General features: G+C 38.6%; 1 protein-coding gene across 2 annotated transcripts; it reads right to left on the bottom strand.

Annotated features, from left to right (window-relative positions):
- Positions 1–1,867: 1,867 nt before the first annotated feature.
- LOC110763627 (receptor-like protein EIX2) lies at positions 1,868–11,534 on the bottom strand. 2 transcript variants are annotated; one of them, XM_088252549.1, is made up of 2 exons: positions 8,607–11,534; positions 1,868–1,927 (listed from the first exon to the last, which is right to left on the bottom strand). In XM_088252549.1, exons 1-2 carry the CDS (start codon positions 11,532–11,534, stop codon positions 1,868–1,870), a joined length of 2,988 nt encoding a protein of 995 aa, XP_088108675.1. The 2 variants fall into 2 exon arrangements, with proteins under 2 accessions (XP_088108675.1, XP_088108676.1); XM_088252550.1 differs by lacking the exon at positions 1,868–1,927 and adding an exon at positions 8,170–8,210 and having other exon boundaries at positions 8,597–11,534.
- Positions 11,535–16,974: the final 5,440 nt, after the last annotated feature.

Here is a 16,974-nt window from a genome sequence, read left to right on the forward strand (position 1 = left end):
TAAAAACCCTTATTAACTATTATACCATTGACCAGGACTCAAGTCAATCATAGCTAATTGTAAATGGAAAGACTGTTGGTAATCAATAAAAATGTGTAAGGAGTGGCCGACACTCTCTTCAAATTAAACTTTTCAACAATTTAATTAATACAGAATTTGACGTTTCTTTTTCTTTTAAATTACACTAATAATTAATTAATGTCATTGGGAATAATCAATACCATATCTTTTTTTTTTCTTCTAAATAATAATACCAATGGTAATATTTAAATAATGTGCACTCAACCAAGTCAAGAATTAACAGTAATAAAAAAAATTGTCCAACTAAGAAAAAGAAATAGCGATATTTCAATTATTACTAAAAGAAGAGTTTAAATAAAATACTATTACCAAAAGATAATGTATTTCTTTGTTTTTGTTTAATGTGCAATCTGAATTTTTTTGAAAAAGGAGAAATACAAAAGAAGAGTTCAAATCAAATAATATAACCAAAAGTCCCCCTCGTGAAGGAATATGTATTTGGTTATCTTCGTACGTATAAAAAAACACAATATTTGTTCGATATGAATATACAAAAACACAAAAAAGGAATTAATTTTATAAAATATTAAATTGGTATAAAAAGTCCCACGTAATAAAATTGTTGAAGCTACCCAATGTAGGAGACTTTATTTCTTATTAGCTTTCGGATTTCAATATTGTTTTGTCATTGCGTGGCAGATTTGTGTTGTAGGTTTGAGTAGGCGTGCTTTTGGTTGTTGTATCAAGTTTTTTAATCACTTTGTGGGTTCAATTCAACTGGTTGTGTTTGGTCACTAAAGAAGATTTATCCATCTTTGGCATCATAGTGGCTTTGTACTTGTTTATGTTCCTCTTATCAATAAAATAGTGTCACTCTTTATAATAGATATATATATATATTAGTAATCAATATAAAATGATATTATGAAGTGGGCCAAAACGAGTAGTTAGTATCATTTTATATTAACTTATTAAGTTAATAAGTTATCATTTTATATCATTTTATTACGCAGTGACAGTATTAACTTATTAACCAATTTGCGCTTCTATTCAAATTATTTTTTAAAATTTTCTAAAGGGCTCCGCCACTGCGTTTCACCCAGAACAGAGTTGTGTATATATGAGTCATCTTCCTTTGGGCTGTGATGCTTCTATCATCTTCTGTCTCCTATCAAAAGTGTGTACTGATGTCTTCTTCCTTGAACTGAAAGACTATTTAGGTGAGCTGCTGCCCAAGAAGTGAAGGGCCTGTTTGGTATTCAACTTAAATCCAACTTTTTAAACTCAAAAACAGAAATTGAGTCCAAAACAAAGAAAACCTGTTTGGTAGGCCTATTTTTAAAAACTTGAACTCAAGAACAACTAAAAAACACCATAATAATTAAAAACAAAAAATATCTGTTTTTTCAGTTTTTTTCTAACAACCCACAAGTTCTCAAATTTTTAAGATTTGAAAACAGTTTTTAAGTTGCATACCAAATAAGTTTTTGAATCTTAAAAATAGATTTAAGAACTCCTTGTTTTTAAGAAAAATCAAAGTATTTGAATTTCCTATTTGAATAGAATATCAAACGCCCCCGAAGTTTCCCGAACAACTCAACTTAAAAAATCTTAAATACATAAAATAAATAAAAACTTCTGGTAGAAAAATTGCTAAAGAAACCACATTCTCTCTTTTAGAAATAACATTGCTTCTGGAATATTGATGTTCGCCTTTACTAGTATGTACTGCTTACGATAATTGATATATAATAGAAATACTAATGCAAGTAACACATAACAAAAAGCCAAAAACAAAACAAAACAAACAAAAACAAAGAGGGAGACACATCATAAATAGATAGTATTAAACATCACAAAATTTCCTTTTCAAACGAGCCACTTTCAATGCAATTGCTAGTGTTACCTTGTCTTTGACATCCTCAATTAACTGAAAATAGGCATACCTACAAGATTTCTTTACCATTAATGTGCCACAAACACCCCAAAAGCCTATGACAAAGCCAAATATACCATGCTAACATAGAACCACAACTTATCATTTTCATCTCCATCATTACTATATTTTGCATCTGTAGCAGTAAAAGTCCCAGTCTTCATCCATCTCCTCAACCCATTTTGCAAGTTTGCAAGTCCAATCAGGTACATGGATGATGGATCGTTAGTGTATTTTCTTGGTATATATTATCTTCCTGTATCATTGCCATTACTTTATCTTCAAGAATTTACAGGATGGTAGGAGGGTGTAAAATCAATCTTGAAATCATTGCTCCAGATTCCAAGTCCCCATCCCATTTTACAAGTTTTCCAAGTCCTCTATGCACAAAGGTAGTGGAGTTTTGCAGGAGTAGCATTACAATATACTTTTACAAACTGCTCTTTGAAATGCATAGACTAGAAACATGTCATTTTTTATATATGAAAATATCGAATATATTAGTTATACATTACCAACGTTGGGAAAAAACCAAATACATCAAATGCTGCATCATGATTAATCATCTTAACTGCAACAGTAATTTTTCTTTTTCTTTTTCCAATCAATATTTTCTTTGCAAACGAGCCAACTTCAGTTGAATTGCCAATGCAACCTTATTTTTGATGTCATCAAAGAATCGAAATAGGCATACCTCCGTGACTCCTTTACATGTAATGTGCCACAAACACCCCAAGAGCCTACGATAAAGCCCAACACCATGCTGACATAGAATCACAGCTTATCATTTCCATCTGCATTAGTGCCTTTTGCATTGTAGCAGTTAAAGTTTCATCTCCACGGCACTTAGTTGAAAGAGGTTCTCCGCAGAGTAACCGGTTGCCGTCACGAATGGACAAAAGGAATTCTACCAGACAAGTTCAAGTGGGACAAGGAGGTTAAAGAAAAAACACTTCAGAGGAATTTTTCGAAAAAGGCGATTGGGTGAGAGATCCAAAGTTTCCAGCCATCGAAAGTTCTTTGAAGGAATGTTTCCACTTATTTGACAAGTTCAGGATACTCAATGCAATAAGGCTTGTTATTTCTTTTGGGATTTCACATTCCAAATTATTTGATGAAAGATCAATGCTTTTCACCCAGTAGGGTCTTGTTATATGCAAGTTCTCTTCCTTTTGACGTCAATGTGGTTTACCCAAATTAGCTTTCATAGTAACTCACATTCGAAATACCATAAACCAAAGAAGTCATATTTTTCAAACACTTGGGAATGGTCCCTAAAAAGTTGTTGTAACTAAGGTCTAGGATGTCAAGCAAGGGAAGATTGCACAACTGATGGGGACATGCCAACTTAGAAAGTTGGATCGCAGTCGTAGGAAAAACTATTGATGTTGGCTCACCTAATGGATGCAAAAGGAACGAAGGAAAGGTTCAATCAAAGAGCTGCATGTCACATCCCGGATCGGCTTCGCCATAGCATGATATTGTCCGCTTTGGGCCCCCCTCTCTGCCCTCACGGTTTTGTTTCTGGGAACTCACGAGCAATTTCTCAGTGGGTCACCCATCCTGGGATTACTCTAGCCCCAACATATATTAAATTGGAGTCGATCCAACGGCCCGAACATATCGAACCTGGATAACGCCTAATATGCGATATCCGATCGACGATCAAACAATATTCAAATTCATATCTGAGCATACCGTTGTGCTTGGGACGACATGAGGATGATTTTAGGACTCAAGGACCGGCCAAAAACTGGCCCAGGCACTGGCAGCGAGTGGGTGCCTAAATCAAATTCCGGCGATCGGAAAAACTTCAAACCGTTGGTCAAGACTTACAAATACACGATCACCACATAGAGTGGAGCAACTTTTGTTCTTGGACCTATCCCAAAAAGTTGACAGAAGTGGCAGGAATCGGAGGCCGAAAACCTGCCAAACTCTTACCGCTTATTTACATTTCAAAACTCAGAAATTTCTCTAAATACCACAACCAGCAGCTAGAACACTTCGAAAGGATAGAAAAGCATACCAAATTCGAAAGATTTGGTGGCCGAAGGTGTCCAAACGAGCTCCTGAAAGTTTACAAAAAAACTGTCCAAAATCGCCTGTTTCGTGGCTATTTCCGGCGACTACAACTGCGGATCGAGGCGGCAGAGGGCTGGGGCTGGAAGAGGGAAGTGTGGTTGTCCTTTTGGGACCGGTGCTCCCCCAAGTGGCGGTGTGTGGTGGCGGCGGTGAAGGAGAGAAGTTGGCTGGAAGAAGAAGGAAAAAAAACGAGGGGGATAGGCTGGTTCGCGAGGGGAGAGAGAGAGAGAGAGATAGAGAAATGGGTTTCTAATTTTTATTTAAAATCCAACTTCGAAATGTCACGACCCGACTCTCCTAGCACGATATTGTCCGCTTTGGGCCCCCCCTCTCTGGCCCTCACAGTTTTGTTTCTGGGAGCTCACGAGCAACTTCCTAGTGGGTCACCCATCCTGGGATTGCTCTAGCCCCTAACTCGCTTAACTTCGGAGTTCCTAAGAATCCGAAGAAAGTGGGCTCCCAAAAGGCCTCGTGCTAGGAAGAGAAGTGCCCACACATTTAAGCACTTCACCTTTCCCTCCCCGAGCGATGTGGGATTGCTCACCGTTCTTGTTTCCCCAAGGCACGGGTGTTATAGAAATAATTACGATTATGCCACTGAAGGTATTTTGATCGTAACTTTTTCGTTATAACTCCGATTCGAGCCCACTATGTGTCTACGGATTCATCTCGGTACGATCTACGTAAAAATACCATTCACTGCCCCAAAATCCTCCCATATTAAAAAGTGACCAATTTACCCTTACTCTGAGGGCAAAACTGTAAATTCAAAATTCATGAAATTAATTTAAATTCTCAATTCATTTTATTTTGGGTCGGGATGTTACAATCTACCCTCCTTATAAAAGTTTCATCAAAATTCACGTACTTGTCAATTAAATAGATAAGGGTACTTGGCCCGTATCTGCGCCTTGGGCTCCCAAGTAGCTTCTTCAACAGTTTGACTCCTCCACAACACTTTCACTACTGGAACGGATCTGGAGCGCAACACTTGTTCTTTCCTATCCAGAATTTGTAAGGGTTGCTCCTCATATGTCAAATCTTCTCTCAACTCCACGGGTTGTTGTTCCAGGATATGGGAAGGATCAGGCATGTACTTCCGTAACATGGATACACGTCATGGATCCGAGGTAGTTCTGAAGGTAATGCAAGTCTGTAGGCAACTGGTCTGATGCGTTCCATAATCTCATAAGGTCCGATATAACGAGGGCTTAACTTCCCACGTTTACTAAACCTCATCACACCCTTCCAAGGAGATAGCTTCAAGAATACCCAATCCCCAACTGCAAACTCAAGATCCTTAGACCTATTGTCCACATAACTCTTCTATCGGTCTCGTGCGGTCTTGAGCTTTTCTCGAATCATTTTTACTTTCTCAGTTGTCGCTTGGATACTTTCTACTTTTTCCACTTTCCTGTCACCCACCTCATTCCAACAAATAGGAGTTCTACACTGTCTCCCATATAAAGCCTCATACGAAGCCATCTCAATGCTCAAATGATAACTGTTATCCCAACTATCTTTCAGCTGTAACACACAAGATCTCAACATGTCTTCCAAAGTCTGAATGGTTCTTTTCGACTGTCCATCGGTCTGTGGGTGGAAAGCAGTACTAAAACGTAACTTGGTACCCATAGCCTCATGTAAACACTTCCAGAAGCGAGGGGTGAACCTAGCATCCTTATTCGACACAATGGACACGGATGCTCCATGCAACCTTACTATTTCATCCACAAAGAGCTTAGCCAGCTTTGACAAGGAATAAGTTTCTTTTATAGGTAGGAAGTGGGCAGATTTGGTGAGTCGATCAACTATCACCCAAATTCCGTCATACCCTCTTGTAGTATGTGGAAGTTTGAAAACAAAGTCCATTATAATATCGGAAGTGGTTGCATGAGTCCAGAAGGTCTCTATCGCTCCGCTTTCACTTGTTGGCAAATCAAACACCTACTCACATACTTAGCAAGGTCACCTTTCATATGCGGCCATGAGTAGTACTCCCGTAGTGTCTGATACATCTTAGTACTACCTGGATGCATAGAATAAGTTGAACAGTGAGCTTCCTCCATGATTTCTCTCTTCAAATCGTCATTCCTGGGTACACAAAGGCGAGTTCCAATCACCAAGGCTCCATCTTTTCTTATTGCATAATCCGTCCGTGTACCATTCTCTACTTCCAATCTAATCATTCAAAGAGTAGGATCCTCTAATTGAGCTGTAATCACCTGCTCAATTAGGATAGGTCTCACATGCAAACTAGCAAGTATTCCACCCTGTTGACTCATTCCCAATTCTACACTATCCTTCCGCAATTCCACCAATAACAAAAGGTAAGCCATTCTGAGATGAGCTAGGCATCCACTAGTCTTCCTACTCAAAGCATCATCTACCACATTACTCAATCGTGCAATCGTAGTCCTTAATCAACTTCAGCCAACGTCGTTGTCTCAAATTCAACTCCTTCTTAGTGAAAAAGTACTTGAGGCTCTTATGATCAGTGAAGATCTGACACGTCTCACCATACAAGTAGTGTCGCCAAATTATGAGAGCGAACACCACTGCAGCAAGTTCCAAGTCGTGGGTAGGATAATTCTGCTCATGTTTCTTGAGTTGCCTCGAGGCATAAGCAATCACTCAATCATGTTGCATCAAAACACATCCCAAGCCTTGTAATGATGCATCACTATAGATCACAAAGTTCCCCGAATTGTCCGGAACAGCCAAAACAGGTGCGGTGGTTAACCGCATCTTCAGCTCCTGAAAACTCTGTTCACACTCCTCCGTCCACACAAACTTACCATCTTTCTCGTTAACCGTGTAAGAGGTGATGCTATTGAAGAGAACCCTTCCATAAATCGATGATAGTAACCTGCCAACCCCAGGAAACTCCGTACTTCTGTCACACTAGTGGGTTGCACCCAATTCACAACAGCTTCTATTTTACGAGGGTCCACATAGATTCCTTCTACTGATATCACATGTCCAAGGAAGTCCACCATATCCAACCAAAACTGACACTTACTGAACTTGGCATAAAGCTGCTTCCTTCTTAAAGTCTTCAACACCACCCTCAGATGCTTCTTATGACCCTCCAAAGTTCTGGAATAAACCAAGATGTCGTCTATGAACACAATCACAAAGCGATCCAAGTAAGGTCGGAACACTCTGTTCATGAGATCCATAAACGGTGCTGGAGCATTCGTCAATCCAAAAGGCATCACTAAGAACTCGTAATGGCCGTAACGAGTCCTGAATGCCGTCTTTGGAATATCTTCTTCTCGAACTCTAAGTTGATGGTATCCCAATTTCATATCAATCTTATAGAAATACTTGGCACCTTTCAATTGATCGAACAAATCATCAATTCTAGGCAAGGGATATCAGTTACGCATTGTCACCTTGTTCAACTACCTGTAATCGATACATAGTCTCATGGTTCCATCCTTTTTCTTCACAAACTCTTGCAATTGAATCTTCTACTATCTTAACTCTGTCTGTGCCATCCTATAAGGAGCTTGATCATAAATTGGATTCATGCTTGGAAGGAGTTCAATAGTGAACTCGGTTTCTCTCTGAGGAGGCAAACCAGGAAGATCATCCGGAAAATCTCGGACAATAAAAAAATATACGTGTTGTAGCAATAAATTAAACATATGGGTGCTAAAAAAAATCCTTTGACAAACTATTGTATTTGTCAAACGACTTCTCTATCCTACATATGTTTGTCAAGTGAAACAATTAATTAAATATATGTGAGATGGATACAAAAAAGGTCTTTTACACGTGGAGGCTAGTATATATATATATATATACTTCGACTATATACATGTGGAAAATAGTTAGTAAGTTTAATACGACATTAATCATTTGTTTGGGTGCACAATTTAATTTTAAAATTCATAAGTCAAAGAACGATTATTTTGGTGTTCTTTTTTTGGTGTAATATTGTGTTCTAACTGAAGGGAAACACATATCACACAGGATATGAACAAAAACTTTATATTATTCCTAGAAAAAATAAATTACATTACAAATTGAAGGAGAAAAACATATCACACGGGATATGAACTTCATAAATACTCAAGCATTTTGATTTAAAAAGAACAACTTCTACTTTCCTGTTTTAATCAAAGTTTCCTTTGCAAAGGAGCGGTTTTCACTGCAATTGCTAGTGTTGCTTTATCTTTTTTTGAGAGAACCTCAACGGTACAAGGGAAATTTTATTAATCATCAAAATAAAAACGGGGGTTTAAAACCTTACCCCTATTACAAGCATCAAAGAGAAGACAATCTTGAATAATATCTTGTGGTTCCTCAAACCACTCTACTTTAGAATCATAACACAGTGCACTCCGCGCAACACGGTGCACTACCTTATTCTCTTGACACCTAGCAAACAAAAAAACTAAACCCATTCTGGTTTGTAACCAGGGCTTTTATATCATCAATAATACTACCAAAATAGAAATGGTCTTCATTTGTCCATGCAATACTGAGATGACTTGCTTAGAATCCCCTTTGAAAATCACTCCTGGCAAACCAAGCAACGCACACATAGTGTTGCCTTATCTTTGATGTCATCAAACCATCGAAAATAAGCGTACCTCCATGACCTCTTCACAATTAATGTGCCAAAAACACCCCAAAAGCCTATGATAAAACCGAGTGCCATACTTACATAGAACCAGAACTTCTCATTTTCATCTTCATTGTCATTGTCTTTTGGATCCTTGGGAGTAGAATTGCCATCTTCGGAGCACTTGGTTGAAAGAGGAAATCCGCAAAGGAATGGGTTGCCCTCATAAATGGATGAATCAGGGAGTGCTTGGAGTTGGTTTCCCAAAGGAATTTCACCACTCAAATTGTTATAGGAAAAGTTCAAGTTAGACAAGAAGGTCAAGGATGAAAGACTTTGAGGAATCTGTCCTGAAAGGTGGTTGAGTGAGAGATCAAGAGTATCGAGCTGCGACAAGTTTCCGATCTTTGATGGGATGTTTCCACTGAACTGATTCATCGACAAGTTCAAGTTGCGCAATAGAACGAGGCTGCATATTTCTTGAGGGATTTCACCTTCAAACCTATTTGATGAAAGATCAATGTTTTTTACATACGCTAGAGAAGTGTTCAATTGGAGTTCTCTTCCTCTCATCACTGTTGTTTGTTGGTCATACTCTAGATATATATTATAAAAACTGTTATTGAAGATTCTGAGACCAGTTAGATTGTTCAAACACTTGGGGATTGTCCCGGAAAAGCTGTTGTGAGCAAGGTCTAGGATGTGAAGGTAGCCAAGATTGCACAACTGTTGTGGGATATGTCCACTTAAAAAATTGGATCTCAGGCTTAGGGTTGACACCAAGAAAGCAGTTGATCCTATCCATGGAGGTATTTCACCAGTGACTCTATTATTCCCAAGATCAATGTTCCTCAAAGCAGTGCAGGTTTGCAAGGAAAAAGGAATTTCACCCTCAAATTTGTTGTTGTTCATCTTCAACATGAAAAGAGAACCCGAGTCACCCATTGAACTGGGAAGATTGCCTGAGAGATTGTTGTATGCAACATCTACAATCATTACATCAGGCAACGAGCTCCATGCTTTTGGAAATTCTCCTGATAGCTTGTTGTTTCTCAGAGAAAGGATATACAAGTGTTTCATGTTGCAAATGGAAGGTGGAATGGTGCCATGCAAATGATTTTCAGCAAGATAAAATGATTCTAATTTTGGGAACTGTTGGTCAAAATTCAATGGAATGGTGCCCGAAAATGAATTAGTTTCAAGCTTAAACCGAACCACATTGTCACCAGACCAAAGTGGAATTGGTCCATCAAATTGGTTATGACTCAAATCCAAAAGCAGTGCATTTGGGAGTTTCAATTGCAAGGGAAGCTTTCCATGGATTTGGTTGGAAGACAAATCCAAATACTCAACTTGGGAAGATAATTTCATGAACCAATCCTCGGGTATAGAATCTGAGATTCCAGTGGTAGAAAGTTTGACAAAGACAAGTTCAGTTTGAGATTGAAGCCATGCCCCAAAGGCAGGACCTACTTTACAGTTCCCAATGTTAATTTTGTGCAGCTTAAAAGGAGGAACCCACTCATATGACACATTGAAAATGAGAGGAATAGGTAGAGTTGGGTTTGGGATGACTTTGCCTAATGAAAAGTATTTCAATCTTGTGAGATTTATGAAATGGGCTTCTGTTAAAACCCCTTCCCATGAATTAAAAGATAGATCTAGGTGAACAAGCTCGGAGAGTTGCCCCAAACTTTTAGGAATGGACCCACTCATATCATTATTGTAGAGGTTAAGATACTTCAAGTTGTGTAGCATCCCTACTGAGGCAGGCAATTGGCTTTTCAGCTTATTAGAAGACAAATCTAGTGACTCTAATTCACTATTGGGACAACTTGATAAACCACCCAAAAGCTCTTGAATCCCCCCTTCAAATTGGTTTTTTGCAAGATTCAATGTCTTTAGATTGCAAAAGTTCCCAAATTTTTTGGGAATTTGACCTGAAAGATCATTAAAAGACAAATCAAGAGCTTCTAGTGATTTGAGGCTTTGAAATTCACTGAGAGCTAGAGCGCCCAAAAAATTACCGCTTAGATCAAGTTTTCTGAGGCTAGTCAGATAAAAGAACCATTCCGGAAGTGGAAACTTCAAATCATTATATGACATGTCAAGGATCAAAAGTGATGTGAAGTTAACATTTCCTAGTGAGATTGGAAGGCTTTTAATTTGGCATGCGGGTAGGTGCAACTCTAGTAGGGAAGGAAACTTGTTAAAAGCAATTACCACACTTACCCCAGTGTTGCTGAGGTCCACTCCTTCAAGATTGAGGTATTTTAGGGAAGAGAGATTGGAAAGCCATTTCAAGTTGTTTTGAGGTAGTTCAAGTAAAGAGTAGTCAGACTCTTCACCTAGGTCAAGATAGTTCAAGTTTGATAGATTACCAAGATGAGCTGGAATCTCTCCTCCAAATGAAGCATGTGAGATATTGAGATACCTCAAACTTTTGAGCTGACCAAAGAATGTGGGAATGGGAATCCCTTGAAAATCATTCATGCTTAGATCTAGGTAGCTCAAATGTTTCAAGCTAAGCAAAGAATGATTTATCTCACCACCCAAAGAAGAGTTCTCCATCTCATCCCACTCTCCATCGAAAACAGAAAGTGTGTATGTGTATGTATTTTGGAGATCAATCTTTTCAACATGACCTGTGATGTTGTTGCATGAAATGCCTTTCCATTGACAGCAAGCTTGACCAACCCAAGAAGAAAGCCTCCCAGAATGATCAGTGAGATCTTGTTTGAAGGCGAGGAGAGCACGTCTCTCCACGTCGATGCATGGTTTCGAACTTGGAAGTGCATCACCAAAATGGAGTTTACTAGTGTGTGGATATGAGGAGGCCAAAAAGAAGATGAGGAAATAATGAGCAATGCTGAGGTGATATGTAGGACGGAATAAGTAATTTGTAAAGCTAGCCATTATGGTGCAAGTTTTCTTTGCTTTGGTGGAGTTGGCTTCTGAGCAGAATAATATTGAATTTATAGGAAGTAAAGGAGAGTGCAGAGAACTATTGATATCATGGCGTCCAGATAAGATTTCATATATTCAACCATGTGTACTAGATTGACTAATACGCATAAATAAGACTAAAAACCCTTATTAACTATTATACCATTGACCAGGACTCAAGTCAATCATAGCTAATTGTAAATGGAAAGACTGTTGGTAATCAATAAAAATGTGTAAGGAGTGGCCGACACTCTCTTCAAATTAAACTTTTCAAAAATTTAATTAATGCAGAATTTGACGTTTATTTTTCTTTTAAATTACTGTCATTGGGAATAATCAATACCATATCTTTTTTTTCTAAATAATAATACCAGTGGTAATATTTAAATAATGTGCTCTCAACCAAGTCAAGAATTAACAGTAATACAAAAAATTGTCCAACTAAGAAAAAGAAATTGCGATATTTCAATTATTACTAAAAGAAGAGTTTAAATAAAATACTATTACCAAAAGATAATGTATTAGTAATCTATATAAAATGATACTATTCCACCCACCTGTCCTATTTCCCCACCCACCTTATTTTCAAAATTTTAAAGACAAATTTATCCTTTTGTAAAATGACTTCTAAGGACTTAAGAAAGAAAAGGATATTTTAGAAATAATTAAAGGGTATGGTATTTTAATGTTTTATTATCTCTTAATCACTAAACAATTACCCATATTTTTTTTTCCTATGTCCGACTTCTAACCCTAAACCCTGAACCCTCCGTCTTCCTCCTCCCCCTTCACCCTCCTTTTCTCCTTGGAAATTCCATTATGTCTGTTGTTCTCACTGGCGCCACAAATCACATCAATACATTCATTATTCTCTCTCTACATCAATTCAAGTACTGCTGGATAATTCAAAAGGCTAATCCAATAGAACCTTATATCCTCTTGAAACCATCTAAAAAATTCAACTAAACTCTTCCTGCAAATCTGAAAAAATCTTTTCTTTCATCGCCACAACAAATATCTCAATAACTTTCCTAGTTGAAGTCTTAAAACAAATCAGTTCATGATATGTTTTATAATTATTAGTTATTGTATCCCAAACACCCAGAACAATGTAATCATCTAAACCAATTATCTTCATATATAGATCTAGAAAATATAGAAGTCAAGAGAGGCATGAATAATGATGTAGCGGCAGTGAGAAATCCTATACAATTGCCATGGTGAAGAGAGGGAACTGTCATGGGAGAATGAGTGAGCGAGATAGGTTTAGCGGCGCCGGTGAGAAATCTGGCGATAATGGAAATTTTGTGGGAAGAGGGTGGGGGAGAAGAAGAAAGAGGCAGATGGAAAGAGTTTTATATTGTGGGTGGGAAGATAAGGTGGGTGAGGAAATATGACAGGTGGGTGAAAATAGCAGCACTCTTAAGTTAATAAGTTATCTTTTTATATCATTTTATTACGCAGTGGCGGTTGTATTAACTTATTAACCAATTTGCGCTTCTATTCTATTCAAATTATTTTTTAAAATTTTCTGAAGGACTCCGCCACAGCGTTTCACCCAGAACAGAGTTGTGTATATATGAGTCATCTTCCTTTGGGCTGTGATGCTTCTATCATCTTCTGTCTCTCATCGAAAGTGTGTACTGATAATAACTGTCTTCTTGCAGCATTACACTACATCTCTTAAACTGAAAGACTATTTAGGTGAGCTGCTGCCCAAGAAGTGAAGTTTCCCCGAACAAACTCAACTTAAAATCTTAAATACATAAAATAAATAAAAACTTCAGGTAGAAAAATTGCTAAAGAAACCACATTCTCTCTTTTAGAGATGAGACGCCTCCATAACATTGCTTCTGGAATATTGATGTTCGCCTTTACTAGTATGTACTGCTTACGATAATTGATATAGAATAGAAATACTAATGCAAGTAACACATAACAAAAAGCGAAAAACAAAACAAAACAAACACAAACAGAGAGGGAGACACATCATATATATATATAGTATTAAACATCACAAAATTTCCTTTGCAAACGAGCCACTTTCAATGCAATTGCTAGTGTTACCTTGTCTTTGACATCCTCAATTAACTGAAAATAGGCATACCTACAAGATTTCTTTACCATTAATGTGCCACAAACACCCCAAAAGCCTATGACAAAGCCATATATACCATGCTAACATAGAACCACAACTTATCATTTTCATCTCCATCATTACTATATTTTGCATCTGTAGCAGTAAAAGTCCCAGTCTTCATCCATCTCCTCAACCCATTTTGCAAGTTTGCAAGTCCAATCAGTTACATGGATGATGGATCGTTAGTGTATTTTCTTGGTATATATTATCTTCCTGTATCATTGCCATTACTGTATCTTCAAGAATTTACAGGATGGTAGGAGGGTGTAAAATCAATCTTGAAATCATTGCTCCAGATTCCAAGTCCCCATCCCATTTTACAAGTTTTCCAAGTCCTCTATGCACAAAGGTAGTGGAGTTTTGCAGGAGTAGCATTACAATATACTTTTACAAACTGCTCTTTGAAATACATAGACTAGAAACATGTCATTTTTTTTATGAAAATATCGAATATATTAGTTATACATTACCAACGTTGGGAAAAAACCAAATACATCAAATGCTGCATCATGATTAATCATCTTAACTGCAACAGTAATTTTTCTTTTTCTCTTTCCAATCAATATTTTCTTTGCAAACGAGCCAACTTCAGTTGAATTGACAATGAAACCTTATTTTTGATGTCATCAAAGAATTGAAATAGGCATTCCTCCATGACTCCTTTACAAGTAATGTGCCACAAACACCCCAAAAGCCTACGATAAAGCCCAACACCATGCTGACATAGAATCACAGCTTATCATTTCCATCTGCATTAGTGCCTTTTGCATTGAAGCAGTTAAAGTTTCATCTCCACGGCACTTAGTTGAAAGAGGTTCTCCGCACAGTAACCGGTTGCCGTCATAAATGGACAAAAGGAATTCCACCAGACAAGTTCAAGTGGGACAAGGAGGTTAAAGAAAAAACACTTCAAGGAATTTTTCCAGAGAGGCGATTGGGTGAGAGATCCAGAGTTTCCAGCCATCGAAAGTTCTTTGAAGGAATGTTTCTACTTACTTGACACGTTCGGGATACTCAATGCCTCAATCAAATGAGGCTTGTTATTTCTTCTGGGATTTCACTTTCCAAATTATTTGATGAAAGATCAAGGCTTTTCACCTAGAATAGGGTCTTGTTATATGCAAGTTCTCTTCCTTTTGACGTCAATGTGGTTTGCCCAAAATAGCTTTCATAGTAACTCAATACCATAAACCAAGAAGTCATATTTTTCAAACACTTGGGAATGGTCCCTGAAAAGTTGTTGTAACTAAGGTCTAGGATGTCAAGCAAGGGAAGATTGCACAACTTCTGGGGACATGCCAATTTAGAAAGTTGGATCGCAGTCGTAGGAAAAACTATTGATGTTAGCTCACCAAATGGATGCAGAAGGAACGAAGGAAAGGGTCAATCAAAGGGCTGCAGACCAAGTTATTGGCCTCTAGCACTCGAGCAGTCATAGGAGGCGCTTGAGTGGTAGAGAGGTGGAATTTGCACAAACCCCGGCGCTCGAGCAGACTTGAGGCACGCTCGAGCGGTAGTTGTGTGACCTGCGGTAATTCTTAGCATTTTAGGATGGTTTTTTCCTTAGGTTTTGGGGAGTTTTAGGTTTCCTATTCCTTGTATGATTGTACGAAAGCCCTAGAAACTATAAACATGCAATTTAGTGTTAGGGTTTTCATAAGAGGGAAAACAAGGGCATCAAATTGGGTTTTCGCAAATGTAACATCCCGACCCAAAATTAAGACTATTCCCTAATTAATTTACTTTAATTTAATTTAATCTGAATTTTCAATTTTACCCTTGAGGGTAGGGGCAAAAGGGTCAGTTTTTATACGGAGATAGTTTGGGGAGGCAAGTGGTCTTTTTAGGAAGGTCGTACTGAGACGAGTCCGTAGACGTGTGGTAGGCTTGAATCGGAGTTGTAACGAGAAAGTTACGAGCAAAACATCACCAGTGGCACAATCGTAAATAAGCTGAAGTTTAAGTTTTATTAAAAAGTCAGAAAAGCCCCTCATTTCTCTCTCTCTTTCCCTCCCGTGCGACCCCCCTCCCCTTCAGAATGTTCCAGCCGCCACTCACCCTCGCAGCCGCCATCTCCGGCAGCCACCGGCCACAGGACCGGACCGGATCGCACCCCCGCCACTCCCCCTTCCTTTCCCGACCATCCCCGCCCTTGGAGACGCCGGAATCTCGCCGGAAAACTGCCAAAAACGCGCTGGTTTTTGACAGAACTTCCAGCTGCTCGTTCTCCCTTATTTCTCCACCAAATTGGACGTGTAAGGTATGGATTTCCACCTGTTTTTCCTTATCTAGCTGCTGGTTGGGTAGGATTGCATCAATTTTGAGCGTAGGGCTGTTTCAGGCGTACGGGTCTTGATTCTTCGTCCATGCATGCTAGGTTAGAGTTAGTCCCCCCGTTGGACGGGTCTTGATTTTTAATCAAAATTACTTTTTGAAATAATTACGATTGTGCCACTAAGAGATTTTTGATCGTATCTCTCTCGTTACAACTCCGATTCAGGCCTGCCGCATGTCTACGGACTCGTTTCAGTACGACCTACGTAAAGGTACTAGCCACTGCCCCGAAATCATCCCGGATTAAAAATGACCAAATTACCCCTACTCCGAGGGCAAAATTGGAAATTCATAATTCTTGAAATTAATTAATTCACTATTCCTTTTATTTTGGATCGGGGTGTTACAACATGGGCGTTTGAGCCCGGATACTTGTGAGCTAGTCAACAATCCCCTGTTGGATTGTTTCCCCCAGTACATGATGTGCATCATCATATGTACCTCCCCTTGGACATTGATATATGGAAATTGTGGATATGGTCTGGATATGACGGAACCCGGGGCATCCTTGACAGGATGTTGCTGTAGACCCTTGATTGGGTAGTCTGCCCGCGTAGGACTGTTTCAGACTTACGGGTCTTGATTTTTCGTCCGTACGGGCTGGTTGAGTTTAGTCCCCCAGTTCGACGGCTTGTCCCTAGCCACATGGGCGTTTGAGGCCGGATACTTGTGAGCTAGTCAACAATCCCCGGTTGGATTGTTTCCCCTGGTACATGATGATGGTGAGAGGTGGGTGTTATTATATTACATATATGTATATGTGGTTTTGATTCTGGTTTGAGATTTGTGAGTTTGTACATGTATGAATGTTTAAGCCCTAGATTGGGAAGTGTTGTTCGGCAACATACGCCTTGGATAGGGTATGGTTGTGTGGAAAGAATTGATATAAAGGGAAGAAATTGATAATGTGTTCCATGTACATAAGCCTTGGATAGG

Source organism: Prunus avium, chromosome 4 (assembly GCF_965620075.1).
Source record: "Prunus avium chromosome 4, drPruAviu1.hap1.1, whole genome shotgun sequence".
NCBI lineage: Eukaryota > Viridiplantae > Streptophyta > Magnoliopsida > Rosales > Rosaceae > Prunus > Prunus avium.